Genomic DNA, 27690 nt, shown 5'->3' with positions numbered 1-27690 from the left:
ACATAGCATCTGCTGAAAAAATACTAAAATAGCACTTAAGGTGTCGGGCTTGGGGGGGGGGGGGGGGGGAGGCAGGAAGCAGTTTAAACCATGACAAACAAGCACAGTTTTGGAGCAAGTTCTTTTTATGATGCAATGGCCTGCAACAGCCAGAACCTAGAAATTCCCTGGGGAAGCCATCATGAGGTCAGAGTTCACCTTAACACAAGCTTTGATTTACAGATGTTCAAGCTTATGTTAATCCTAGTTTCCACATACTAGGGTTTGCTTTAGTCATTTAAGAGCATGCTTTACCATTGTGCTTACAAACACTTAAATTGTTAGAAAGTATGAAATTTTACACTTGTGCACAATTAGAGAGATGTGTTTTTGAAGTTTAAAGTTTTACCTTTTCTTTGGCAGTCTAGGATATTACAGGGATTAATTAGCACACATCTCACCAGAACAGAAGTTGTCATGCTCCGAATCAAGATTTAAACTTACAACTCTGAAACAAGATAAAAACGCTCAGAGCTTCCTAACAAAGTATTTCAGAACAGTTACAAGTACATTTTAATTATCTATCGCTTCTCTCTTTCTTGGAAGGTTAAAAAAAATTACTCCAAGTATTGGCATAGTTAATATATTCATCACTAGGGATTTTCATAGTGTGAAGCTTTCATACTAAGGACCAATACTGCATGCAATATAATTTCTGTAACAGACAAATCCAGGCATAGAAACTTGAAAGATTTCCTGGGCATTGTCCCAGAAAACAAGGCCAAATGTGGGGAAGACAGGACTACAGCTATCGAAATAAGAGTCAAGAGACTTTTAGCATTTTTCTTTGCTCAGTGAACTTCTGCAGCTGAAATGCTTAACTGCCCTTCCTTGCCAAACAAGCTCCTCCAGCTTTCCATGCAGGTTCTAGTAAAGGATAGCCTTGCAAGCCAGCTCACACCAACAGCATTTCACAGATACTCTCTGATAACAGACAAGCATATTATATTAGCAAGACCACCAGAAAACATGCATGTTTTCCTCATGCTCTTTCCTAAGATCATACACAACTATGACTTTGAGTACACTTATTATACTACCTACAATACATATTCCCAAACATAGGGCAAAACATTATAAATAGGCACCGTGCATCTACGTGTGACAGAGATGGCATCCTGACTACGCAGCAGTAAGATAAAGAGCAAAGGAAACTATTAATCCATACACGAACTGAAAGAGTGGAGCAAGGGGATTAATTAGCAGTATACAAAGGAGCTGAGCTACCCTCATTTATATCAATTTGACTCTACTGAAATTAGTTAAATGAAACTGCAGAAATAAAACGGAAAAATTCATCTTAAAATGAGAAACAACCCTTAACTCCTGGAAATCCAGCATCCAGCTTTGCAAACAAAGTCAACAGGATAACACCCTCCTGCTGAAACTAAAACTAAAGGGTACATGCAGACTCAAAGATTACAAGTACTTTTTGATCCACTGCACTGACTGACACAAATATGATTACTAAAGCTTGCCTTCATCTTACAGCTAAATGAGATAATAAGCTAAGCCAAATCAGGCTAAAAGTATTTTAGTTAGGATTGGTTTTAAGCTGTCTCTGTAAAGATGAAGTTCAAATGTCAGAAAATGTTGTACAATTAAAAACAGACTAAAAAAAAATTCATGTGCATGGGGCAGAAGAGTAAGTCGACACAGCAAGAAAGTTGCATCACTACTGTGAACTCACTGCCCACATTCCTGCATAATGAGAAGACTCATTTTTGCTGAGGCAACTTTGGAGATATTTCATCATTTACATGACACCAGCTCCTCTAACCACCTTCAAAGGAATATCACTGTCATTAAGTCATTTTCTTTTGCTTAAAAAAAAATCCCTTGAACTTCAAAAAGACTGAAAAGAAGATGAACCATCTGTTTCCATGTGTTTGGTTTTGCAATAGTTTTAGATGAAGTAAAACTAATACTTTTAGACAGGTCTTTACCATTACTCCCCTAGAGCACCTTACCCATCCTCCGTATACGTGGGTCGTAAGCCTGGTAATAAGGATGCATTTCTAAATACAAGCTTATCCAAAGTTAGCAAGTTACAATGCTGAACGGCATATTTGTAGTTGGTTTTACTTGTAGATATAAAGAGCAATTGGCATTCTCTCTTCCAAAAAAAGTTCTTTTAGAGCAACTGGTTTAAAATGCTACAGAACATAAACCACTTTGGAAGTAATTATTTAATTGCTCAAAACCACGCAACACCAACTTGTTCTTTAAGTGGGTTATGACATTGAAAATGCAAGTATCTGCTGGCTCAGCAAGGCTATTCAAAACATGAAAACAAAGCTGTGGCCTTTTTCTCATTCTTACCTATCAAAGAATGTGAACACCACAAACTACTCTTTTAGAAGTAGAAGTCACCTTGTTTTTCCTGCTGAAAACATTTAAATTGCATATGCTTGAGACAGTGTGAAATTCAGAAAGGAATGAACCGCACTCCTTCCTCAGCCCAAGACATGAAGGGGTGTCCACATAGCTCCAGCTATGCAACCCACCACTGCAGCCGACAGTACTAAAAAAAAAAAAAAAAAAAATCACAGCCCCAGAAAAAGGCCACCCTCCCTTTGCCTCTTCCTCAAACTATGGGGCAGGGGAAGGGACAAGCGACTTCCTTCCCCATTCCCAGCCATGCTTTCTCCTCTCATCAGCTCAGGCAATCCTGCAGCCAGAAGTCCTTGCAGAAAACACTTTTTTGGCTGGCAGATCAAATCACACACCTGAGTTGTACTGTGGGCACATAAGCATTGGATCCAATGCAATAGAAGCAGTTAGAGCATGCAGCTGGGGACAGCAAGAGTAAGACCACAAGGTGTGAAACGTCTGACAGCTCAACTGAATTGTGATGTGAAACTACACCTTAGCTATTTTACCCTAGTAAGATGAAGGAAGCTGGTGAAGCTACCTAATTACATGAGACAGCAAGGAAGTAAAATTTGACTAAAAGGCTAATTGCTTTTTATTCAGGCTCCCAAGACAATGATTCCATTTTTAATATTAAAGAGTCATGCCTTCTCTTTCAAGTTTGGCTGGGGAAAAGAAGAGTAGAATAACTATCAGCTAAGCAAAACCTTCTGAAAAAGACACAGAAAACGTAACTTTCAACCCAAACAGACTCTAGAAAAACAGAAAGTCTCCTTTATACAACCCAGATTTAAAAAAAAAAAAAAAAAAAGCTCACCACAACCTGAAGTTCCCACTTAAAGATATAGCAAAACTTCAAGATAAAAAGCTTTTGTTGTGGCTAGTAGTTGGCAACACAGAGCTCTGGAAGAAAGCAGTTCTTCAAGGTTCAGTTTAAGTCTCAAGAGAACAGGATGACTAAAAGCATGGAATATGAAACACTAAGTAAAGAACTAGCATTTGGTCTTCCCTTAATTAGTTCTTTGGGGTTTTGTTTGTTTAGAAAAAGTGCAAAGATGACAAAAATTACCTCCAAGTCCAGTGTTTCAGAACTTCCATATCCTATGTATCTCTCATTGTATAAAATCAAAATACATCACAAAAATACTATTTAGAACACTTCATGAAATACATTTTAGATTGCCTATAATCCTGAAGAGCAAAGGATGCCCACCTACATTAACAATAATTAAAACCCATACTTCATCTAACAGCGTGTATCTAAAGAAATATATTTCAGAGTTAAGATAGCAGGTTCATGTTTAAAATCTCCACTCGACTATTGTAAAAGAAAAGAAAAATTGACTTACAGGAAGAATAAGTCATCAGTGCTGCAAACACCAGGATCATGAAAACACACATCTTCTGTAAGATACCCACTGCTTTCAGACTAGAACACCCACCAGACTGCACTGTACTTTTTTAGCAAGCCAAACTTAAGGACTGAATTAATTATGTGCACATATAATTTGTCTGCAGAAAAATTATTTCCTCTACTAGTCCAGGGGACTATTTTCGTGGAAGGATTCAGAGGGAGGAAGAAAAGGAATATTATGCAAGCATTAAAAGTTACTAAACTGGAGGTTTTGTCCAGAACTGTAACCTTGACTCCTAGGCAGCTTTTAAGCTATGAACCACACAGAACAAATGTACAGCAATGCACATGAGCCCAGAGTCAGAAAAACATGACAGCACTAATGCAATTAAAACCAGCAAAGGTATATAGAGCTGTCAGCTTGACTGGCTTGATATTATGAGTGTCAACAACAGTAGCAACGTTTAACTTACCCTAAACCTCTCTATTCTGAGCAAGGCTTTCCAGAGATCTTCAGAGAACTGAAAGAACAGTTTCTGCAATCCCTGCTGGCTTGCAATGTACAATTTTCATACTTTTCATAAACAGTTGTTATACATAAGGTTTAGATGCTTTCATGAAGGTAACAGATGAAGAGAATCAAGATTTCGACAAGAAAAGCTGCTTCTAACAATCTACTTAGTATACTGTACTGCTTTTTGGTTTATGTTGCCATTACTGCAACTATTTGAAGATCCTTACTGTCTTTTTACAATGATGCTTTGCTTAAACAAAAAATAAAATCCAGCCAAATGTATAAAAATAGTTCTCATAAATATGAAATGTCTGTGTTAAAAACTATAGGTTTTGGGGGAACAGAAATATACACTTGCATAGAACAAGCCAACACATTTCTGTAATGGAGAAATTACTTTGCATTATTTTACTTCATCTTTCAGTACAAAATCCTGGCATCTTCCAGATGAGATTTGCAAAACAAGGATCTCAAGGGTTTATCAGCTGTTCTCCTTGATGGAGCTGCAGGAAGCTTTGCTTGTGGATATATTTTTGAGAAGCAAACAAACAGTTATTGTAATTTTTCTGGTGCACAGAATGTTTCTGAACTACAGGTGTTTGTAGGCTTTCTAGATTTCACAGAACTTTCCTACACAATATTAACAAGATTTTACTTAACACACTAATAAAAAAGAGCCAAGTAGAATGACTAGTAGACAATGCCAGCAATTTAATTTGCAGAAGAGAAAGCAATATATAGCATCAGCAACAGCACTGTCAGTCTTATTTTAGCAGCAGTGTTCACTCTTGGCTGCAGAATCACAGCTGGCACCTGTAACTTCTAAAGCAATATGCGTGAATGATCAGAGTGGTATGCCTAGGCAACAGTTCACAAATATTAAAGGGCACAAGAATAAACACACCTAAAGACTACGTACTGGAAGCTAAGGAAAACTACTAAGGGAAGAAGATGACTTAAAGCTGGGAGGAGAGGAAAAACACGTGAAAAGCTAACACCATCAGGGGCAAGATCCATATTCCAGGCAGGAAATAATTTGTAATATACAGCATATAGCATACATACTTGGAAATCTACAGCAGCAGTTTGAGGCTTGAATTCAAAGCACAGTTCTGTAGTTTACAACAGCCTTTCTTCCCACACATTAAAAAAAAAAAAAAAAAAGTCCTATACTAAATTCACAAAGACAGCAGGGGAGAACCCTGACATACCTTCTGCCATTACAGCTCTATCCACGAACCAAAGCATAACACATCACTCCCAGGAGGAGCTAGACTACACATCAGAACACCCACTCTTCCATTAGGAAAGCCTGGAAATTCAGATACATCACTTTTTTTTTTTTTGAAAGGTTTGCTATGAAGTTCCATTTCAAACTGAGCAATCAACACAACCATAAAAATTCCAGAGAGGAAACAATTAAAACAACTTCCATATGGCTTAGGAGCTATTTATGACTCTCCACATTTACAAAGCACCTCTCTAACACACCACACTGAGTTTTTCCTACAGCGACCATATATCCGACCATTCTAGATAAATATGTTCTCCGTGGACAGATGCACAGCAATCAAACGGCAGGATTCAATAAAAGAGTTCCAGAGGAATATAACAGATTTGTGGGTATATTTGTTCAGGTAGCGATCTGTATTCGTAACAGGCTATGGTCCTGCATTCCCATTCTTTCCCTGCTCACCATAGCTATCATCTCACTCGTGGTCTTGTCCCTGTGTACTTATACCCTCTTCCCATGACAAAATGTATCCTCACCCTCATTTACCAGCACACTTCCCGGCCATATATCAATATTCATCAGTATGACCTCTACTGTACTCAGCAGAAACAAGGGAGGGGGAAACTATACAACAGAAGTCAAAGCTATGGGGGTAAGGGGAGAAAAGCAGAGTAAAGATGACTTGTACCTTCTGTAACTTGTCTCAGTATGCCAGAAGACAAGCAGAAAATCTCCTTCCTGTCGCATCAATTCTCAAACCAATATTTACAACACAGACATACCACCTGCATCTTCCCACGTGCTTCCTCTACACTGCAAGTTATGCCCTCGAGCTGCTGCATGCTTTGGGAGAGGCAGCCAAAGGGGATATAAGGGATTGTATCTACAACATAGTAGTTGGGGGAGGAAAAGAAAGAGGAAACGAATAACACTACATAGCACAGAATTGAAGATGTGGGAGACAAAACTGACTGGAAGCCTTTGATTCCTCGGTGCCATTCTTCTCTCACTCTGCTGGGAAGAGAAGGGAGACTAATGAGGGATGTTGAAGTCCAACTTCAAGCTACAGATTCAAATATGTGATGCAGCCTCTTCCGTGAGGGAACCTGACATTCCTGGGGGTGTCAGCTAGAACCAACAAGAGCAGATGACGGTGGTACCTCTGCAGATAGAGCCTACTCCAAAACGTCACTGGCCTTCCAGGTCCCTCCTCACTCCCATGCCCTCAAACTCTCTGCTATAAAATATACCCAGTCTAACTGTCCTGTCCTACTTCTCAAACACATATCTGTTTGAATTCTTCCACATCACCCCTCCCACTGCCATACAACTGTACAGCCCTGCTACTAGCAGTCCGTAAGCTCTGCACTGCATTTGCAAGGCCTTAGGACTAAAGCCTGTCAGGCTTACTTTGGCTGAACTTTTCTTGACCTGCGTGCAACTTTTACTTGATTTAGCTGTGACAGCAATTTCTCTAATTGACCAGGTGCCTATGCCTAATTGGTTCTACTTTTGCTTACCCAGGCATGCTGCAACCATGGTTTCACATGGATAGCAGTAGCAAGCAGTTACTCTGTATAGAATGAGATATTCACAACTCTAACACAATGATGGATTGTAGAGAAATACAGGCCTGGTATGGTAGCAGAGGCCTTGAGAAGCGGAGACATGGGATGCAGCAGAGAGGAGTGCAGGCATGGGATAAACAGAGATGGCTTGTACAGGATTCGGCACTGGACACCAACTCACCAGCAGTCAGCTAAAAGAAACACAGACCTAAACAAAACTGGTTTTAGGAGTAACAAACAAGAAAGAAATAGTATCTAATATATAGTGCCTTTTACATATTTGGATGTAACACAGAGCTGCAAACAAATGAAGAGCAAAGGCATATAAGCACGTTAGCAAGCATATTCTCAAGTGGATCCTAGAGTGAGGAAGATGATACCATCAACACGAATGATCATATCTCTCCTTGTGAAGGACACCTGATGCTGACGACTCACCCTAACAGCTCAGCACCACCAGGATGAAGCCACTGACCTTAGGATTTACAGCAGCAATGAGATGGTAAGCATAACTACTTTAACTGCATTATTGCTCTTCCTTTTTTTGTAACAATTAGATGTGGATTAATAAATATTAGGCTCTTAAGATTTCAATTATTCTAACAAATTCTTGGCCTCTCTTTTAAGGTATGCTTCCATTTTTCAGACAGAAATGAGATTTTGTGCGTAGCACCCAACAGAGGCCCATGCTCAGTAATTTACAGAAATGCATGTGGAAATACACAAAGAGAAGAAGGTATCCAGGAGGCATCAAGGTTCTCAAAGTGTCCTCTGCACACCAGCCACTGTCACTGGAAGTGCCCTGAGCAGCAGTGCTTCAGTACCTGCAAGCTTCTGCATGACTCTGGCATCTACCACACCAGATACAAAGAGGAGCACTAGGCCTTCTTTCCTTTAGAGCACAAAGATCCAACCCTTCCCTCTTCTTTCTCAAATCACATTTGACTCATGTCCTCGCCCGAGCTGCTCCCAAGATATACCTGTGAAGTACAGCCCATGAAACAAGCTGATAACAACAGACACTACAAAGCAGCATACATGGTACGGAAAAAGGTGTGAGGAAAAATAGTCAGTGAGCAAAATACCTCACTAGCAAAACACTCATTACGCAGAAAGGACCAGAGGAACTAGAACAGTTTACACCCTAACCTGGTAAAGGGTAACAACCTTAAGTCACTAACATCAACATCTTAATGCAATGCACATCTAGGTAGTAAAAAACGCTTAGAGACGAAGTAATACTTTGTGAAATAGCCTTCATGGGGAGCACTTTTGTAAAGGAAACAATGACTTGAAAAGGACATACAAAATGAGCAGTCTAGGTAAGGAAAAAGAATTGTAACGTTTCTAGTTCATACACATTTTAAGACATCGGGTCAGTATTTAACTCTCTGTCAGTATTAACAACTAAAAACACTCTCCAAATTAATTGTATCTTTGTATTTATTATTTTATAGTGACAAGTAACAATATATTCTCTCCTGCTAGCATATATACATAGAACATTATTCAGTCAGCATTCCATATGGTTAACATAACTGCCGTGTAAGAATCTCTTACAAAAAAAAAAAACCTTCACTGACAGTACAGTCTCCAAGATGATATGCACATAACCGTAGAAAGGCTGCTCTTATCCCGCAATCCCTAAAAATACCTAACATCTGCATTTATTAAACGTGCACAAATCACTAAGTTATAGCAGGATCTATAGCACGGTCTCCCATTAAAACACCCGAACACTTCAGGCGCTGCAACGGGACCAAGAACCTACCTTTAGCTGACAATCGAGACCTGCGCTCGCAGCCAGCGGCACTCTGCCACTGCCTGCTCCGGGACAAGCTCCCCGAGCACCCGGGCGAGGCTGACGGAAGCGCCTTTCAGAGGGAGCGCAAAGACGGCGGCAGCAGCGCAGCCGCTCCAGCGCCAACCGCCAAGTTTCTGCTGCCGACGCCACCTCAGCGGCCGCCAGCCTCCCCCGCCACACCGCCGCCCGCGGGATACCCAGCCGCCCCCGCCGCCGTCTCCTCGGGCCTCTGGCGCCGGCCGGGCCCGCACGCACAGCCGGCGCCGCTCCCCCGGGCGAGGGGCACGACCGGACCTTCCGCCCCGACGCCGCCCGGCCAACGGCCGCCGGGCCGGGCCTAGCGAGCCCTGCCTGCCCGCCGCCTCCGACGAGGCCGCAAGCCCCGGCAGGGCCTGACTCAGCGGCGCGGCACCGGCGCTCGCCGCTGCTGTCAGCGGCCGGGGGAGGGGGGCGAGGAGAGGGGGGCGCCGCCGCCCTACCTGTCCTCGCTCTTGTTCTTCTGCTTCTTGCCCATGGCGGCGGCCCCGGCGCTCGTCCCCCGCCTCAGCGCTGCCCGGCCGCCCGCGCGCAGCCCCGTGCATATGGTAAGCCGCCCCCACCGCCCGCCCCGCCGCGCGCCGCGCACGCGCCCGCCCCGCCCCCGCCGTCCCGGCCTGCCCCGCGCCGGCACGCGATGAGCGGCGGCCCCGGTCCCGGCCGGGCAGCGCCTCCGCCCGCTGGCGCCCCCTGCCGGCTGGAGGGGGAGCAGGCGGCGCTGCTTGGCCCGGGCCCGGGCTGCCCTCGCCGGGGCCACGGCTGCGCTCGGGGGTTGCAGCGACCGGCTTCTTGAAACCGGCTTTGTTTCCATCAGTTTGGTCCTCAGGCAGCCCTGGAAAATTACTAAGTGATGCCCCAAATCTGTAGTTTCCCTCCAGTCCTCCTGCCTCCCCAGAGGGCTGCGCGGAGGCCCAGAACTCCTGGCAGGATCGTAGCCTGTTTGGCCACAAAAACCAACCAAATAGCCAAAATAAAGCTTTTTCCACGTTTGGAAAGCTTTCATCTGGAGGCAAACGGGAGAGCTAGGTCAAAGCGGGGGAACAGAGAGGTTAAGGGGAAAGCTTTCAGGGTGCACGGCGGCAGCACAGCAAGCAGGCAGTAATTCAGGTGCGGAGCACGTTGGCAAGCGCTGCCCAGTACGCCTTGCTGTTCTTCCTCTGCGCACGCAAGCTGCAGTACCCCAGTCCTTCGTGGGGCTCTGCTGGTCCTTTATCCCCAGCACTGCCCCGTGCCAGAGGTGAAGTGTAAACAACAAAAGTCCACCATCTGACCCCGTGGTGACCGGCCTCCAGCCAAAACAGGCAGTCAGAGGCAGCAGGGTTGGGTTTACAGCTCAGCGCAGAGGCAACGATCAAACTCGGCTCCGGGGACAGAGGTTCCCCTGCAGGGAGTTCGGCTGCCGGGCAGCAACATTGAAAGTACGGTATTTCCTTGCCTCCTCACCAGATTTCCTCCGTGTACAAAGCTTTTCCTCCCTCTCCCCTCCAAGAAGCACGAGAGCTGTAACGGTGCTGCGCTCTCTCACAGGAGAGCCAGGACACTGCTGCTGCGGGGCAGGAGAAGACAGCCTAAGTTCACAGAAATATGGCATGGAAGTTAAGACAGCAAACACCGTGTATTATGGCAGAGGGGCTCTCAGGTGCAACCCCACCTCCCCCCAGCCACGTTTCTCAAGAGCAAAGCAAGATGGAGCAGGAAAAACAGTGGTCACAGGCATCACGCTATTTAATACGCTTTGAGAGCTGCCGGTTTTCTGTTGTTGTCACCACCCCGTTACAGTAACTCCTTTTGCAGACAGAGCAGGCCTCACGGTTCTCTTCAGCCTCAGGATCACCACCTCCATCTTGCTTCACTCCCTGAAGCCCTCACTCCCTCCTTCCCTCTGCCTTTATACAGCTACAGCTCCTTATCAGCCTCCCCCACCCAGGCTCCCAGCGGACTGCAGATAAGGCCAAGAGTTTATCTTCCCGCCCCACCTTCCTCATCAGCATACTTCAGGACCGGGGAGTCGGATTTCCAGGAAACAAGAAAGCAAAACACTTGGGCTTTTTTTTTTAAACACACTTTAATATCCCATTATTTAAATCTGCGGATCTTCTAGCGCACTTGCAAGAAGAGCAAAGAGACGATCAGCCCCGGCTGCTCCAGCACTGCCGTCTTCTCAACGAGACTGCCGGGAGCGCTCCGGCCGAGCCACGCCGCAGCCCCGCCCGCCCTCGCCGAGGCGCCGCGCGGGCCGCCCTTACCTCACGGCATCGCTCGAGGGGCCCAGCCCCGCGGCTCCCGGCCGTTACGCCCCCGCCGCGCCCCGACTCCCTGCGGGGGCTCGGCCTCGGCCTCACACGCCCAACCCCGGGAAGGAGTCCCCGAGAAAGAGGAGGAGGAGGAGGAGGAGGAGGAGGAGGAGGAGGAGGAGGAGGAGGAGGAGGAGGAGGAGGAGGAGGAGGAGGAGGAGGAGGAGGAGGAGGAGGCGGGCCCTCCCAGCTCCCGCCGGCAGCCGCCCTCGGCACCGTTACCGCCGCCCGCCGCCGCGCACCCACCCCGCAGCAGCCGCACACTGAGGTGAGGGAAGGGGCGGGGCAGGACACGCCCCCTTGCGGCCAAGCCCCGCCCAGAGCAGCGCGGCGGCGGGAGGCCAGCAGCCTAGAGCGCCCCGCTTCCGGGCGCCGGGGGAGCCGCGCTGCACCCCAGACACGTCCGTTCGGCGGGCCAGGGGAGGGACAGGTGGAGGAAGCCGCTGCGCATGCCGGGAGGAGCGCGGTCGCTAGGGGAGCGGGACGTGGGTGGGCAGCGCGCCCCAGCAGAGGTAGTCCCCGCGGGGCGGAGCTGCGGCGCGGAAGAGGAGGGGCCCCGTCTGAGCCCCGCCCCTCCCGCGGGGCAGACACACGCCCACCCTCCTGGCTTGCTGCCCGCAGGAGCAACGCCCGCACCGGCGCGGCGCATGCGCGCTGGGGGACGGCCGCCGCAGGGACGCGCCCGCCGCCTCGGCCAATGAACGCGTCGGGCAGCTCTGCGTGCGTGCGCACGCGGCAGCGGCCCTGCCCCGGCTCTCGCGAGACTCTGGCGGGGCGCGGCCGGCGGGCGGGGCGGGGAGAGGCGCGGGCGGGCGTGGCGCGGAGCGGCGGAGGGGTGAGCGGCCGGTGTGCGGGGGGGCTTCGGCTGTTCGTGGCGGGGGGCGGCGCGGCTGGCACCGCGGCCGGGGAAGGGTGAGGCTTTCCCTGGAGAGCTCGTCAGGAGCTGGGTGGGTGGGCGCGCGCGGACGGGCGACCGTTTTCTGTTAACGGCCCCACGGAGGCGCGCGGCGCCTGCGCGGTGTCCCGCCGTGTGCCGGCCCCCCTCGCCCGGGCGGTCTCCAGCGGGCTGTGTCGGCCGGGCCCCCAGCGCCCCTCCCTGGCGGAGCGGGCAGGGCCGCGGCCTCGTCAGGGGTGCTGAGTCCCCCGGGGGCCGGCCTTGGGCTAGGCCCCCCGCTGCGTAGGAGACGCTTGTTGACACCCAGGCTTCTGTGGCTTGGGGAGCCGGGAGCCCTCTGGGCACCTCAGGCTGTAGTGGAGATTGGCTGGGATTGATTTTCCGTTTTCCTTCCTGTCTGCTTGGAGGACGAGCATCCCTTTGCCCCAGCTGAGCAGGGGTCCCTCCTTCTCTTGAAGACCTAGTGCCCTCTGATCTGCGCTAGCAAGGTTCTTATTTCCTCAGGAAATACAAGAAAGGGGGGTAGAAAACACGAACAGAGACTTTGTAGTTAGCAGCTTCGGGGAGACTCAAGACAGGGTGCTGCAGGTCAGAGCGAGCGTGGCTGTGACACGTGTGGAGGGTGGCAGCAGGCTTAGCCCTGCTGATGTTGCATTGCACTTGGAGTGCTGCCGTGATGTTGGTACTTTGCCCATTGCTACTTAAAATGCTTTCTTGCCTCTGTATGCAAGGTTTTTACAAAGCCAGTGGCACTGGTAGTTTGGCTATTTTGAAATACAGCCAAGAGCACTCTGGAACCCGAATTCACGATATCAAATCTGTGGCCTGCAGGTTGAGAATCTGATTAGGGTGACTGTGCACTGTCCCCATTTCAAAACTCTCACTTGTTACAGTGACAGCTTTTTGTAGTGTAAGTTTATTGGAGAGAACAATCAATTATGTTGCCCCAGCTCTTCATGCACCCCAGTCTTAGCATTTTGTGCCTTTTGAAGTGTTTGGGCAGGGAGAACTTTACAGAAGATGATTTTAGCTGTGTTTCTTCACACAGGAATTAGGTAGTGGTTGTTGGGGTTTTTTAAATCCTTTTGCTGGCTGCCATAGGGTGGTGTTTGCAATAGCAGTTTTCTTGTACTAATTGAAGCAGTATATTGGCCTAAAGCGTTTGCTGTTGAGTGCCTTGTCTTTTAGCTGAGGACAGGAGTGTCAATTCAGATTTAAATATGTTAATATGCATCAGGTACTTAAAGTAATTGCATTTAAACTACTGGTGGAAATTTATATACTGAGCATTGCTTAGACTTGTTCTGAGACATCTTACGCCTCCTCCCAGCAGCTTAGAGCTTTTCGTGATTGCATCTTCTAGTTTCAGAATTATTAAAGGTACACAGATCTGGCTCAGGATGTGTGTTCCTTTGGGAATGGTGAATTTTACTTCTTTATATTGACAAGTAATTTCCAGTTCCTATGCACTTTCAACAACTGCCTTTGAGATTGAGAGAATAGGACTTGACTGGTATCTTTGTTGCCATCTGTGTTCATTGTGAAAGTATTCTCCAAAGGGGGTTGCAACATAGAAAAGAACTATCTACTGTTATCTTCAAATAGTATAGCATTTTGTTTCTCCACAGCGTGAACTGCAAGTAAGAGAGGTCAGGCTTTTAATTAAGTGTTTGTATAAATGTTAATTCCATGTATCACTATTTCCACAGCTCTGAAGAGATCACTTTCTAGTTAAAGATGGCTGCTGATACCTCTGTTGAAATACTTCAAAAAGTTCTGGAGAATGAAATACTTCAGACTACCAAGGTTGTGGAAGAACATCTGGATGCTGAAATGCAGAAGCTAGACCAGATGGATGAAGATGAATTGGAATGCCTTAAACAAAGGAGGCTTGAGGCACTAAAAAGGGCCCAGCAGCAGAAACAAGTAATTCCTGTAGTAATAATAGACTCTTGATGTGTACACTGTAACACACCTTTTGGAAATCCTAGGGAAATTGTTTATGTGAACTAAGTGTTTTGGGGTTGTTTGTTTTTTTTCTTCTTCCTCACCTTTCAGTACTTATTAATTTTAAATTATCCAGGAAAGCGAGTGTCTGTGCATGTGTGCATGCTTTGTGTTTTTTAACAAGAGGAGAGAGAAGAACCTCTATGATTATTTACAATAAGGATAGGATAAGGAGCCTCGTACAAAGATTTGAGTGCGTCCATATTCACTAAACATTGCTATCTGGAAGCATAAGCCTTGTAGGCAACCTAATCATAAGCCTTTAGGTTCCTTAAGCTTCTGAATTCTGGAGATTGTTAGTTATGGCATGGAGGTGATGCGTGCTCTTCTCTTAAGGTATTTTGTAGAAGGGTCTTTCCTTGTTCCTAGGGTGGAATCATTTGTCCCACTTCTTCTAACCCAATGAAATGTCTTTGTATGACTGCTCATTTCTCCTTGCAGGAAAGAAATTCTGCTTTGGTCCCTGATACCTCATGCTAAATTGTGGTCTTTATGCTCCCAGAAAGTCTCTTTGAACATAGTTCTCACCAAAATTTTGGTAACATGTGGTGTGAGACCTGAATTGTAAATAGGGAAGCCATAGGTTTCTTAGCTTACTCCATCTAAGCAAACCTAAACAAAGGAATAGACTGAGTTGGGGGGGAGATGCTCTGGCTGTGGTGGAACCCATAAAAGCTAATGCCATGCTTTGAAACAGGAATGCAGTAAAATGGCATGGCATGGCTGGGATGCTGGAGAACAGGCAGTGTTAACGGCTTTGATTCTCTGAACACGGAAGTAGAGAAGGTGGCACACTATCTGCTTGTCTTCAGAAGTTCAGTTTATATTTGATTCTAGTGTTTTCCTTTTTCAGAAGTCATAACACTTGGATGTTCTTGCATGTGAACATGTGCTAGTTCTCATGCAAAAACTTATTCATGTCACTTGATCTTAAGTCACTGTTCTCATGCATTTTCAAACTCAAATTTGAAGTAGGATGCTATTCAGTCAAAGGAGTAAGCTGCCTTTTGGAATAGGATTGTGCAGAGGGGAATTAATGCATACCCACTGTTGAAGTTCTTGATTTGCATCATAATACTTCTTCATGTGCTCACACTTCTATGCATTGTTAATGTGTACAATGTTCAGGAAATTCTTTGTTCTATCCTAATTTAGCTTACAGGGTATTTTTGGTTTGCTTGGAAACCCTTTTTTTGTCTTTTCCCCCCTCCCTTCACTCTGCTAAGACAAAACTGCCAGATCAAGAACAGTGATTTATCTAAATTTTTTTCCCCTCACTGGAAACTGAAGTTTTTTGTCAAGTTCTGTCATACTGCACTACTTCTAATCATTTAGCTTAGTCCGTACTTGTTTTAATACACTACAATTAACTTTCAGTATTGTAGAAGCTGGGGTTTTTTCTTAAGTGCATTCGTTGAAAATCTAGAAGATTAGCTTTTTCAAAACTGTGTTTGCACACTTAATCAGGCAGTTTTTGAAGTTGCCTGTAAATTTTAGTTTGTGAAATTCTGTTTCTCCATACATTTTGTGTCTAATGGTATGCATGTGTTTTCTGAATGGTTTTCTGGAAGCCTGGCTTATATTAAGATACCTTCTTAACATCATCTGTTGCAGGTGAGTTAGGCTTTTTTCTCACTGATTTTTTCATAGAGGGACAAATTAGAAGAAATCCATTTTAATACACGTAATGACTTGAATCAGTTTCAGACAAGAGTTCTTTGAGTGTACAAAAACATTTTAGAGAGAGTAGCCCACGCTGTTGATTAGCAGTTTTCAAATGCTGAGCATTTTCTGTTGTTGGTGTTCTCTTTGAACTAGTCTAGTCTTACTGAGAGGCTGCACTGCAGAAATTTATGCAGCTCTGTACAAGATTAGTATTTCCAAATAAGTAAGGTAGTTTTACTGCTCAACCTATCTGTTGTTGAGACAGAGGCAACTCAAAAGTATTGTCTAGCCTCGTGGCATTTGCATATTTTCAAAACAGAACTAAAGGGGGGGGGAAGTAATTTGTTTCTCCTTCTATTACTCTATGAAATGGGTTTCCACTACAGGCCCCCTCTTTTATTTTTCTTAAAAGCTCTAGAGCTTGCATGACAGGTGCAGGACTAACAAACTCCATACTAATTATTTCCTTTTATGCTTTCCAAAAGGAGTGGCTTTCAAAAGGACATGGAGAATACAGAGAAATCCCAAGTGAGAGAGACTTTTTCCAAGAAGTCAAAGAAAGTAAAAATGTGGTTTGCCATTTCTATAGAGATACAACTTTCAGGTATAGTAAATAAGCTATGCTCAAGAAACTGTTTGTTTATAGATGTCTACAAAAACAGACATGTTCTTTTGTTCTTTCAAATCCAACAAATGAATAGGCATTTTTAGAAGTATTCAAATTCCTTCATTTTCCAAATCTTGCTCACTTCTCAAGACATTTGATTTTTTAAATACTTTTTTTCCATTCCAGTTAATCTGGACATGATTTGACAATGATTAATACTTTGTTACATAGCTGATTAGAATATAAATGTATAATTTCTTTGACAATATTTGAGAGACTGCTGTGTTTCATTTGTGATTTAGTTTGAGGGAGCCAGGTCTGTAAACGTCGTGGCCATACCGGAGCAGCATTTCAAAAAGATCACTTTGGTTATTCCAGACAGAGATATTCTGGACAGTTCTGGCAAATGAAAATAAAACTATAAACAAAAACTTGTCTAGGCATCTTCAGAATTTAACCTTTTACTATGAAAGGATCTGTGGATACCAGTTGCAGCTGCTTTCCCTTTGTGCCTGTGCCTTTGCGATTATGTCACTTTTTTAGGGTGTGAGATACCTAGATCTGAGAATATGTCCTGAGACTCAGAATAGGAACCTAAAATAAGATCTCCCACTTCCTTGGAAGAATTTGAGAAGTTCTGGGTTTTAGGCTGTTCCTTCAATAGGTCTGTCTCAATGTTGTCTGTTAAAATGCAATTGCAAAGTAGAGTAGTTTGTTGAAGGAGGAGCCAGTTGTCCTGCTTTTGGTTGTTTGTTTGTGTTTTTTTTTTCCCCCAAGGTGTTATTGTTCTCTCTAGCTTATAGAATATAAACTGAAACAGCCTCAATGCGAGAAATTGAAAGAGGTCAAAGCTGGATTATGCAGTGAGGTATCTGCATTCTACATTTTCTAAGTTAAATGTTTAAGTTTCAGAAGTAGTTGAAGCGGTTGTATTTGACTAGTTTTTACTCAAAGTGGAAGGACTGTCTCTGCAAATAAAGTAGCTTAGAACAGGTTTGGGTTGTTTGTTTTTTGAACCAACAAAGTCTGTAGACTCAGACAGGAGAAAGAACTTTAGAGAAAGTTCTTTGTAAAATGTGTCATGCTGACAACCAGCTTGAAGCTAGTGTGTCAGGTTTACCAACCACAATACCAAGTTGCTTTCATCCTTGCCCTCTCCAGCTTTTTGATCTGCTCAGCTCTCCTCTTGAGTTAAAGGACAGTCACATCACAGAGTTCATGCAGCTAAGCCAAACCACTTAAAGAAGACAGTCCAGAAAGTTGAGATTGCAGGTGACAAGTCCACAAATTTCTGCCATCTGACAAGTATTTTGAGCAGTTCATGTTACTGTCCTTTAGTTGAGAAACAATAATTGTATGCTCACTCCTATTCCATTGCAACAGAAAAGTGAAATATTTTTGCCTGTAGCACTACTGAAGCAGACTGTGCAAATCACTTCTCCCCCTCTGCCCCGTAAAGTGAGTTACTGCATCTCGCTTGTGGAGGTAGTGACTGAAAAACACCAAAACGCTGTAACATGTTGAGAGTACTTTTCTGAAGACGTGAAGTTCATTATAGAGAAATTTTTCCAGCTGATAGGCAGTGAAGCTAGAGCACGAAGAATAGATGTCAGAGGGGAATTTCATCAGTAAATACAGGCCTCAAGAAAGGAGAGAAGCTTTCAGGTGTATGTGGGAGTAATTGGGAAGAAATAAGAGAAATGGATGGTGTAATTGTTCAATAAAGGTGCTCCAGGCTGTTATTCTAGTAGTCATCAATTCCAGCTACCTTTGAAACACAGTTTCTCTTGAAACTAAGTTCTTAATTATCTGAGGTCATATCTGAGGAATTAACGTGATAGAACTAGCTCTTTGCAGTTCCTTTTAAACTTTCTCTAAAATACATATTTTTCAGTTTATTGATTCTAACACTTTATATATCTTGGTTTTTTTTTCCACAGGTGCCAAATAATGGACAAACATTTGACTGTATTGGCAAAAAAGCATGTTGAGACAAAATTCTTGAAATTAAATGCTGAAAAATCTCCTTTCTTGTGCGAGAGACTGCGCATCAAAGTAATTCCCACTCTAGCACTAGTAAAAGATGGAAAAACACAAGACTATATTGTGGGCTTTACTGATCTTGGTAACACTGACGACTTCACTACAGAGACCTTAGAATGGAGATTAGGCTGTGCAGACATAATTAATTACAGGTAATTAATTGTTTTGTGATTGGTTTATTTTCAGATACAGTGCAAGGAGAACACGCAGACAGGAGAATCTGTAAAAGTTTGTAACTTTGACTGATATGTTGTATGTTTAAGACACATGAGAGTTTAATCCAGTTATTTAATCTGTGTACTTTGGCAAGGGAAAGAAGAGAGTATCTCTTTGGTGAAGTATTGAGACATTATTATAAGCGTTATGTTGTCCTTTTTGCAAAGTAATAAAAATAAACGGAGTTCTTGCCATGAGGTGTGTAGAGTAGCTACGCTGCTTTAGAAAAGATTTGTACACTGATTTAGAAAAGATTACATATTAGGGCTCTAATGCATCTAATGTAATATCTTCTAAATCAGTTATAGATGCTTAGATGTCACAGTTGCAATGCAGTAAAGTTTGAGCATTTTTAATCCACTTCAGAGAAAACTCAGCAAGTCGTCCTTAGACTGCATCTTAGTCCGTATTACATACATGAATATGGGAGTTGTTTTCAATGAACAGTACAGAAAGTGAAAATAAGTTGTGGAAGTGCAAATAAATTATTTGTGTAGCTGTGCAATATAATCATTATAAATCCCACATTTAAGACTACAGGATAGAAGGCAGTAGAAGATAACTGTCACCACAATAGCCTAACTTTATAGGAGAATCATTTACCAGAACTTTCTGCTTTGCTTTCCAGTGTGGCTAAAACATAATCTTTATCTTTTTAGGTTAATTTTGCTCTTTTGTTTTGAATGTGTTTGGTTTTTTTTTAATTTATTTTAAACTTCATTATTGGGATTTATTTTGATGTCTAATTTCCAAATTTGGGGAAGAAGTATTGTTGCATCTTAAAGGCAAAGAAACTGCTGTTCAGTATAGCTTCATAGCTGTTGAACTTCAGATGAAATGAGTGAAATGGAAATTTGTAGTTCAAAACAAGTGGTAATATCCACTTCCCAGTTCAGTAACAAGCAAATACGCAGAAGAGTGAAAGGCAGCTTGCTTATATATTCTAGACAGCAACAGCCTTTTATGGGAGAAATCTTTCAGTGGAGTTGTACCAAGCTGCATTGAATTTGCTAAATGTTAGTACATTGGCTTACAGCATAATTTTATTTCCTACTTCACTCTACTAGTACTGTGCATTCAGCTCTTAGCTCCTTGTGGAGTGGGAGAGTTGTTTCGTTCTTTGCCCATTTTGCCAGATCCTGAGTTTGGTACCCTGGCTTTGCAAAGTGAGCCACCATATCTGCACAGCTCAGGAAATCCATTCCAGGAGACATCCATTTATGTACAAGTGTTGCATTTCCGCACAGCTCTGAAAGTAATGTCCCATGCTCTGGAGTTCCTGAAAAGGAGATAGTCCTCCTCAGAGCCTTGAAACAGTTCTTTTCCTTCAATCTGTGGGATAGCAGATGGTGAAAGGGTATACTGTATCTAGGGGAGAAACTGTTCAGGTCACATTGTTTGACCAAAATCAGGATTCAAGTGGTGTATAGACTTATTACTGACATGTAATTAACTAGCAATCAGTGAACTGTACATTTAGGATCAATATCAGCAAAATGTTATTTACAAAATGTTAATACCTATGAATTTCTAAACACTCTTCTATAGCTAATTCCAGAAGGTTCTAATTGCTCGCTCACTCACTGATGCTTGGATGCAAACCCCTCACAGGTCATGTGCGTGACAGCATGCACACCATTTTCTGAGCAAGGGGAGGGGATTCCCTTTCTTGCGCACCCTTGCTGTAGGAGATGTGGGTGCTCCAGCTTTATGTGAGCGCCTGCTGTTCCCAACAACCCATGGACCCACACGCTGGTGAGAAAGCCCCCACGGGGTCACGCATGCACACTGAGGCGAAAGTCCCTCCATACTCCCCTAACTGGCATGCAGTGTCCGATGGCAAAGCTGCTCTGTCTGGCCTATGCAGAGATAGTACAAGGGGACTTCTGGCAGTACAAAACCCAGCTTTGACTCATCTGTTTCTACTCCAAAGTCCCTGTTACAAAATTCTAGCTTCTTTTGTACTTCTGGCTCCTCGTTTGTTTTGAAAAGTCTGTCTGTAATTCCCTGGTTACTGTTTAATCTGACAGATGGTTGTCTTTAGCATGATGAGTTTGCAGCAAAAGTCCTTTCAGACAGTTTTTCTCTAGAGCTCCACTCACAGGTGCTGTTTACACTCAGGCTCCTAACTACAGTTAACTACGCCATTTTGTCCAGGATGTGCTATGCTAGCAATGCCACTATGATACTTAGGGTGGCTTCAGGGAGTAGGGATTGTGTTGTCTTACAATGTTTTCCTGGAGAAACAGGTAATTAGAGATGCTACTTACTGTCTGCATGAATACGGCTTTAATCAACATGTCTTACTCTTTTCCTCTAGTGGAAACTTGATGGACCCACCTTTTCAAAGTCAAAAGAAATTTGGAACAAGCTTTACGAAGTTGGATAAGAAGACCATCAGAGGAAAGAAATATGATTCAGATTCTGATGATGACTAGAACAACAGCAAAATGTATTTGTAAATCATCTTTTGTTTATGCTTGGTACATTTCTAAGAATGTTTTTTATAAAGCTTACTGCTTTTCATTACATCTGCACATAATGCTCATTTTTCTATACAGTTTTATACAACTGAGTCATAGCAGAAAAAGCTTAAATATTTTTTTTTTCCTCTTTTGGAAGTCATTTGTAATTCAAAAATCTGAGTCCTTCTAACTAAATAACGTGACAAATGATGAACTTTGTCTTAAGTATAAGTTTATGAAGTGTTTTGAAGTAACTGTTAGAAACAACTGTACCAAGTCTAGACCAAAGGTCCCTCTGGCTCAGCATCCAGTCTCAGTGGCCAAAAGCAGATGCACAAGGAAGAGTACAAACAGGGTGAGCAGATAGCAATGCTTCCCCAGAATATACTTTAAGCAGTCTGTGGCTTGGGGAACTCTGTATCTGAGAGCATTTGCTGGTTACAATAGTTGAAGAAAAATCTCTTTCAATCCTCATAGTATCCTAACATCCACATCATATGGCAAGGAGTCCACAGGTTAACTGTGTTTTGTGAAGAACTACTTCCCGTTGTTTTCCTTGACTCTGACAGTTCCAGGGTTTTTTCTAATTTTCTTTATTAAAGGAGATGATAGACACTTTTTAAAAAATATTTTTCCCTATCAGTTCCTCTTCCAGTTGTCTTTTTAAATTTATTATTACTTATGCTATCAGTAAAGCATCACAAAATGATTAGTAAAGGAATTGTGCATTTTAACAAATGATTGCTTATCTTATGGTGCCATATCATGACATTGAATAACTTAACTACATTGCACTATAAGTTGTAAAAAGTCATAACTTCTGTGAATTCTGAAATAGATGGTTGAGAGAAATGCCCTTTTACCATCTATGTACGCTGCATGTTAAAGCTGACACAGCAGGTAATAGCACATAGCAACAAGCATATTGAAAACAGCCTTGTTCACAGGTTTGTATAATTCTGTGGTTTTGAATGTGTGGATTTTATAGCAGCTGCTTTGTACAAGAGAGTAGAATAGAGAGAAGTATTTGGGAGAAACCTTGATCCGTTAAGTTTAGATATAGCGCTGCATACTGTGTACCGTTCTTCAGTAATGGACAGAATTTTCAAGGGAGATCTTCCTTGGAACACAATGTAAAATTTCTGGCTAGGTGAAGAGTTGATGAGTTTTCTTTTTGTTTTTAAAAAAAAAATAGTTTGCTGTGTGCTGAAGGACCCTTTTGAGGTGGTACTTTGAATCCAGTTGGCCCAAAAAGCAGTTAAGTGGGTCTAGTCAGTCTTGCTGCCTTGTAGTGGGGAACACTTGTGATTGGGCCAGCCCAGCAATATATCTCTGTAAGTAAGTTTAAAAAATTATATTTTATTTCTGTTCATGTACATTCAAATAAAATTATTTTAATTCTAATGTTGACTTTTGCATCCTTTCAAATAAGGTGGTCTAGGTGCTGTGGGTTACTTTTTTCTTTTGATAAGGTCCATCAGAAAGCTGCATGTGCTCTTTCTAGATTTCTAGCAAACTACATAGAGTGCTACCAGTACGACATCACTTTGAGAAGGCAATCAGCTTAAGATGTACACAGCTGCCTGTTAATCTACTGGAAGCATGAAGTAGACTTGCTTCAAGTTGATCTCCTTTTTAATGCACAAACTCTAAATGCATTAGGAAGTGCTAATTTTTTTTTTTAATCCAATTGCATGAAATTTAATTTAGGAAACCAATGTTCCAACAGTATTTTTAAGAGTGCCTTAGCAGGACTCATCTCTGTGTCCTAATTATGTTGAATAGGCTGTGGAAATACAAAATCATGTCTAACGTAGCTGCGTGCTGTGTGGAAACACATGTGGGCTTGTCAGGATTCCAGCATGGTGCGTTGTTAGAGGTTATTCAGTTCCATGTGCGAATAGTCCCATTACAAACTCAGTGCAAATCCTATTCAGTCTCTGTGGTTTCATCTCACTTTAAGCTGCTGATTTTTTTTCTAGGTTAATCTTCAGTTGGACCTCTTCCTTCATCTGGCTTGTAATATGGCCACACGCATTCCAGTGCTAATACAAGGAGTTCGCAGGAATGAGTGGTTTGGGTAAAAGGGGAAGTTGAGACTGTTTGTGCTAATAAGTTTAAATTTATTTTGAAGTAGCAGCCTCATCTGTCTGCTTCAAGTCTTTACTTCCATGTCTGCTTTCTGTGCTTTTTGTCTTGAATGAAGGTTAAAACAGGCATTGCACGGTCCTCTTGGTAAGATCTCCATTCTTGATCTGCATACCGAGATGAACAATCCAAATCCAAGAATTTTATTTTGGCTGAAACTTAAAAATTCTTTAAGAACTGGGAAATTCTTCTAGTTTGAGTAGTGAGGAACAAATTATTCTATGGTAGAGCTCGGTGATTTTGCAGTGCAGATTAAATAATGAAGTGTCCATGATAATAAGACCTGGGTCAGTAAGCTAAAAGTGTAAACAATACAGAGAACACCAACTCAAACGTCAGCTGTACAGACTTGAAAAGCACAAATCTTAACTTTTTCAACAGCCATCTAGTGGCAATATGGCTGATACATGAGAAGATGATGATGATATGTGATATCTAGAAAGGATGCAGGTTGCATGTGATTAATTGCTTACAGCAGATAGATCGTATATGTAAGGACATGACTAAATAAGGTTCCTGAGCCTAGACTAATCACACAATGGTACCTGGTCTGGCATGTGTTAGCCATGAAAGGGTGTTATACAATAAAGAGATGAGAAGTGTTCACATATAGCTTTTGAAGTTATGGGGCTTATGCATGAACTCAGCATGTAACTTTAGTAGTGATTAGTGATTAAGTCTGAGCTTGATGCTTGCATGAAGTAATCATTAAAGAAATGCATGGTTGCAATAATAACCAAACAAGATCTGTGTTGGTCAGCTCTTAATGCTAGATTATTTGGACTTGACTGGGCACTCTTTGATGACTGATCGATCCCGCGTTATGCTTGTGATGGTGTGCTCAAGAAATCTACCTGGAAGTTAAGTGCCGAGCTGAGGTTTGGGGTTTGGGAAGTGTGAAGAAGTCTGGTCCCTGAAAGAGATGCGATGAGAAACAAACTCGGGAGAGGGCAGGACCTGAGCAGCTGCTCTCAGACCCCATTAGTAGGTTGGATTGCCTGCAGGTGTAATAGGTGTCATTGAGGGAGGCTGACTCGAAAGATGAATTGATGCCTTCCAGTCCTTGGTTCCAAGTAATCCACATTGTGCTATTTCCTGTCTAGAAATTCTAAAAGGAATACTTTTCTACAGAAATTTCTATAGAAAATTTGGGCTTTGAACAGTATGGTTTCTAAAACAAGCCCTTTGTCTTCCACATAAGAGTAAAGCCAGTGTCCTCAATCCAGTGTGAGGGATGCTGTCATTTTGTCTCTCGCATACACAGACACACACACAAACAAGCACAAGCTGATGCAGAAATAATATGGCTTTTGTACTCACTGCATATTCAATAGCTGTGTGTTCCACTTTTTTAAAGGAAAATTCTGGCAGTAGTGGGTTGATCTGTCTGTCTCTTTAGAACACCTGTATACGACAATTTGAGAGTGAGGGTTACACGCCAGAGTTTAAGGAAAGCCTCTCTAGGAATCAGAAGTGAAGGGTACTTGATGTTACAGTAAAACATTTTAGAACTGTTCTGAGGAGGATGTTGCCCCTGAGCCCCCTTTAAAGGATAAATAGATAGGTAGGTTCCACCACATTTGAGCATATTACTGCTCTGAAGGTCTATTCTGATCTTTTGTTCTTGGATCATGCTTTGGAGCCTTCAGTGTTAAGCCTGTCTAATATGATTGCGGTGATCCAAGACATTTGTCTCCCAGATGCTCCTTGTTATCTGTCCCCCTGGAGAGCACCATTCTGTATCGTACGCTGCAAAAGAGAACATGTGGCCACACCTTCTTCATCAATTTAAGCTAACACGTCAAACTGGCTAAAGTAGTACATAAGAGACCAGAGCATCACCCTAAAAAATCTTGTTCAAATTTGGTGGACTAATTTTAAGTCCATGTACAGTGAGAGATATTTGATGCTTGTTGATGGAAAGGGAGTAGTTAAGAAAACTAGCTTGTAGAGATCCCATGAGGTGCGTGTTCTAAGGCTACATTTTTTTTGGATTAGCTATTACAGCCATGGCTTGAGCTGCTTAAAATAAACCACGACTGATCCAGAGCCATGTAGCTGTGTCAGCTCAGTGTTGAATCTGTGTTACTATACTTTTGCCTTTTTGAACACAATCTGTTCAGACATCATCTGCCTGGTGGTATGATTTCAACATGTGACTTATAAAAAAGGTTTTAAAATTAACTTATCCGCTTCACAAACCATGCAATCTCCAGTAACCATTGGCTTTTCCCAAGATGACATTGTATGAAAATCAGGTGGTTGTAATACACAAAACCACATGAATTCCTTTCCTGATCTTCCTCCTCGTTGCTAATTATTTCTTTTGTTAGTGTGCTGCCCTAGAAAAAAGCCTGAAATTGTTTCCTGTTTGGCCTCTAAATTTTGACAGTCCTCAATGCTTTATATCATGAATTCCAGGCACACAGAAATGCTCTTAATAGTTATCATGATTAATGGGTAAAGCTAATAATTAATTATTAATGGGTGTTAGTTTGACATCCCTGTGAGTCATGAATGTTCTATCCTCGTTTTGTATGTGGGAAACTAAAACGAGACTAGCTCTACTGAAGGACCTAGGAACATCAAATTACGTGCTCCACTATCTAATTTCAGTCTCTTCCTGGAATCCAGATTTTGGGATTAGGTGTGTCAGTTTCCTCTGCGGCGGGTGGTGCCCCGGGGCAGGATCCAAGGCATCCAGAAGGCTGATGAGCGCTGCCAAAGTGAGCGACTACAAAATGTTCTCCCCAGTGCGGCATTCCTCTCCATCCTCACTCCTGAAGCTTTGTCCAGCACAGCGTCGGGCTTGTGGGACTGGAAAGAGGGAGCAAGAGAAAATGTGACTTTGTAGCTTATGGATTTGAGAGGAGATGGGGTTCTCCTCCCTATTCCCAGTGCTTTGTGTATTTTCCGCACTTACTACAAAATATTACGTTGTTTCCTCCCCCCCCGCCCCGCCCCGTTCAATATGGAACACCAAGGCAGTCTCGGGAACATGAAGGTGATGCAGCTGTGTCCCTGCAGGGGCTATAGGGCCATCTTCTTGTTTTCCCACCAACTTCCCCTGTGGCTCTGGTGTTGGCTGCTGTGCAGTAACACGGCCTCGACAAGCTGAAGAATGAACACACATGCATCCAGTCTTGGTGAGGGCGGGTTGCTTTACACAAAAGGGAGGTTAGTGTAGGTTTCTGCCTTCGTGAGGTTATCTTCTAAGATTGGTCTTGCTTCTGCCATGGCTGGTTTAAACAAAGTAGGCATCACAGCCACTTTTTGTGAGTAAATGCATGAGTGCGCGTTGTAAAGTCCCACTCACCCAGGGATTTTGGCATTGGGACGCAGAGTCCAGAACCAGACTTTGGGATGTAAGGACCAAGCTCCTCTGGCTGGGCCACTTTAGACTCAAACAGGAGCGGAAGTACATCTCAGCCAAGTACTTGGAACACAGTTTCGGAGCATGACAGTGTTTTGATTGGTGCTTTATGAGCATAAACGCTCTCCTGGCTCAAACTTCAAATGATTTGCTTTAGGTGATAGATCTGTCTTCAAGCTGGAATGTGAACTGAGGTCTCATAAGATCCAGTCCAGTGACCTCTTTGCTAGAACACCTTTCCTACAGTAAAATTCAAAGTCTCATTTTAGAGAACAGAAGGAAAACACTTATTTCCTCCCTCATAAACACTTCTGGTCTTAGTTATTTTACATGATGGCCAGAGAGATGCTTTGTGCAGAGTGGGATGTCATTTCAGTGCCCACCTGCATTCTTCAGAAAGGCAAGATAAAGGAAGAGATTGGGGCCCTCAGCACCTGTTCACTTCTGAACACAGTGAAAACTGAGAGCCCCACGTCTTACAAGTTTGAAGACCTTTGCTGTGATTACTTACAGGTATACTAGAAGTAGAAAAGAAAATACATGGAAATATAACTATTAAACTGGCTGTATCCCTTTAAAGGTTGGGAAGGACAGCTCTAGAGGGTTTGTTTGACATGATGCTACAGATGCATCTTTAACTGGCCAGTTAGTGGTAGGCATCCAACATGCGTCAGCTGTCATGGGCAGCTTCCCTATAAAGCAGTTATAAAGTCTGTGAATACCTGGTGTTACCTATAATTACCTCCCAGACAAAAGGAACAGCCTGAGAAATGCACCTGCCTGCTGATGTTATGAAACCAGAGTTGAAACTCACAACAGAGACAGTAATTAGTATGGGTATTGTTCCAGGTAACTTTAGATTCTCACCTTAGTATTCTCACCACCCAGTGAAACGTGATGCTGTAACCTGCAGCCTGAAGGAGAATAGCATGTGCAATACATAATGTTTTTCAAAATGATGCTCCATTTTGATCGCATCTCCATTAAGTGGAATGAAAAAAACCCTCACCCTGCTAGATCACTTGGCCTGAGGAAAAAAAATATAAAGTGAAAAA

The 27690-nt window shown here is 43.3% G+C and overlaps 2 protein-coding genes across 6 annotated transcripts in view; one reads left to right on the top strand and one right to left on the bottom strand.

Annotated features, from left to right (window-relative positions):
• The window catches only part of EIF5B (eukaryotic translation initiation factor 5B), a 37513-nt gene extending 28000 nt beyond the window's left edge, over positions 1-9513 (bottom strand). Inside the window, exon 1 of the mRNA XM_075524182.1 lies at positions 9366-9513. Within this exon, the coding sequence (XP_075380297.1) occupies positions 9366-9400 (35 nt within the window). The 5' untranslated portion in view covers positions 9401-9513. The remainder of the gene's footprint in view (positions 1-9365) is intronic.
• A 1853-nt stretch (positions 9514-11366) lies between these two features.
• TXNDC9 (thioredoxin domain containing 9) lies at positions 11367-23253 on the top strand. 5 transcript variants are annotated; one of them, XM_075524086.1, is made up of 6 exons: positions 11996-12128; positions 13821-14037; positions 16269-16387; positions 18331-18585; positions 20970-21101; positions 23097-23253. In XM_075524086.1, the coding sequence occupies exons 2-5, from the start codon at positions 13849-13851 to the stop codon at positions 21085-21087; spliced, it is 681 nt and encodes a 226-aa protein (XP_075380201.1). In that variant the 5' UTR covers positions 11996-12128; positions 13821-13848; the 3' UTR covers positions 21088-21101; positions 23097-23253. The 5 variants fall into 5 exon arrangements, with proteins under 5 accessions (XP_075380184.1, XP_075380192.1, XP_075380176.1 ...); XM_075524069.1 differs by lacking the exons at positions 11996-12128; positions 23097-23253 and adding an exon at positions 11367-11484 and having other exon boundaries at positions 20970-22518; XM_075524077.1 differs by lacking the exons at positions 11996-12128; positions 23097-23253 and adding an exon at positions 11539-11646 and having other exon boundaries at positions 20970-22518.
• The last annotated feature ends 4437 nt before the right edge of the window (positions 23254-27690 follow it).

Source organism: Mycteria americana, chromosome 1 (assembly GCF_035582795.1).
Source record: "Mycteria americana isolate JAX WOST 10 ecotype Jacksonville Zoo and Gardens chromosome 1, USCA_MyAme_1.0, whole genome shotgun sequence".
NCBI lineage: Eukaryota > Metazoa > Chordata > Aves > Ciconiiformes > Ciconiidae > Mycteria > Mycteria americana.
This window is presented reverse-complemented; position numbering and strand designations above follow the sequence as displayed.

Coding starts and splice junctions, on each gene's coding strand:
- TXNDC9 (XM_075524086.1), top strand. CDS start 13,849: ATGGCTGCTGATACCTCTGTTGAAATACTTCAAAAAGTTCTGGAGAAT. Junction 14,038..16,268: donor GGGCCCAGCAGCAGAAACAA/GTAATTCCTGTA, acceptor GCTTTCCAAAAG/GAGTGGCTTTCAAAAGGACA. Junction 16,388..18,330: donor TATAGAGATACAACTTTCAG/GTATAGTAAATA, acceptor TTTTTTCCACAG/GTGCCAAATAATGGACAAAC.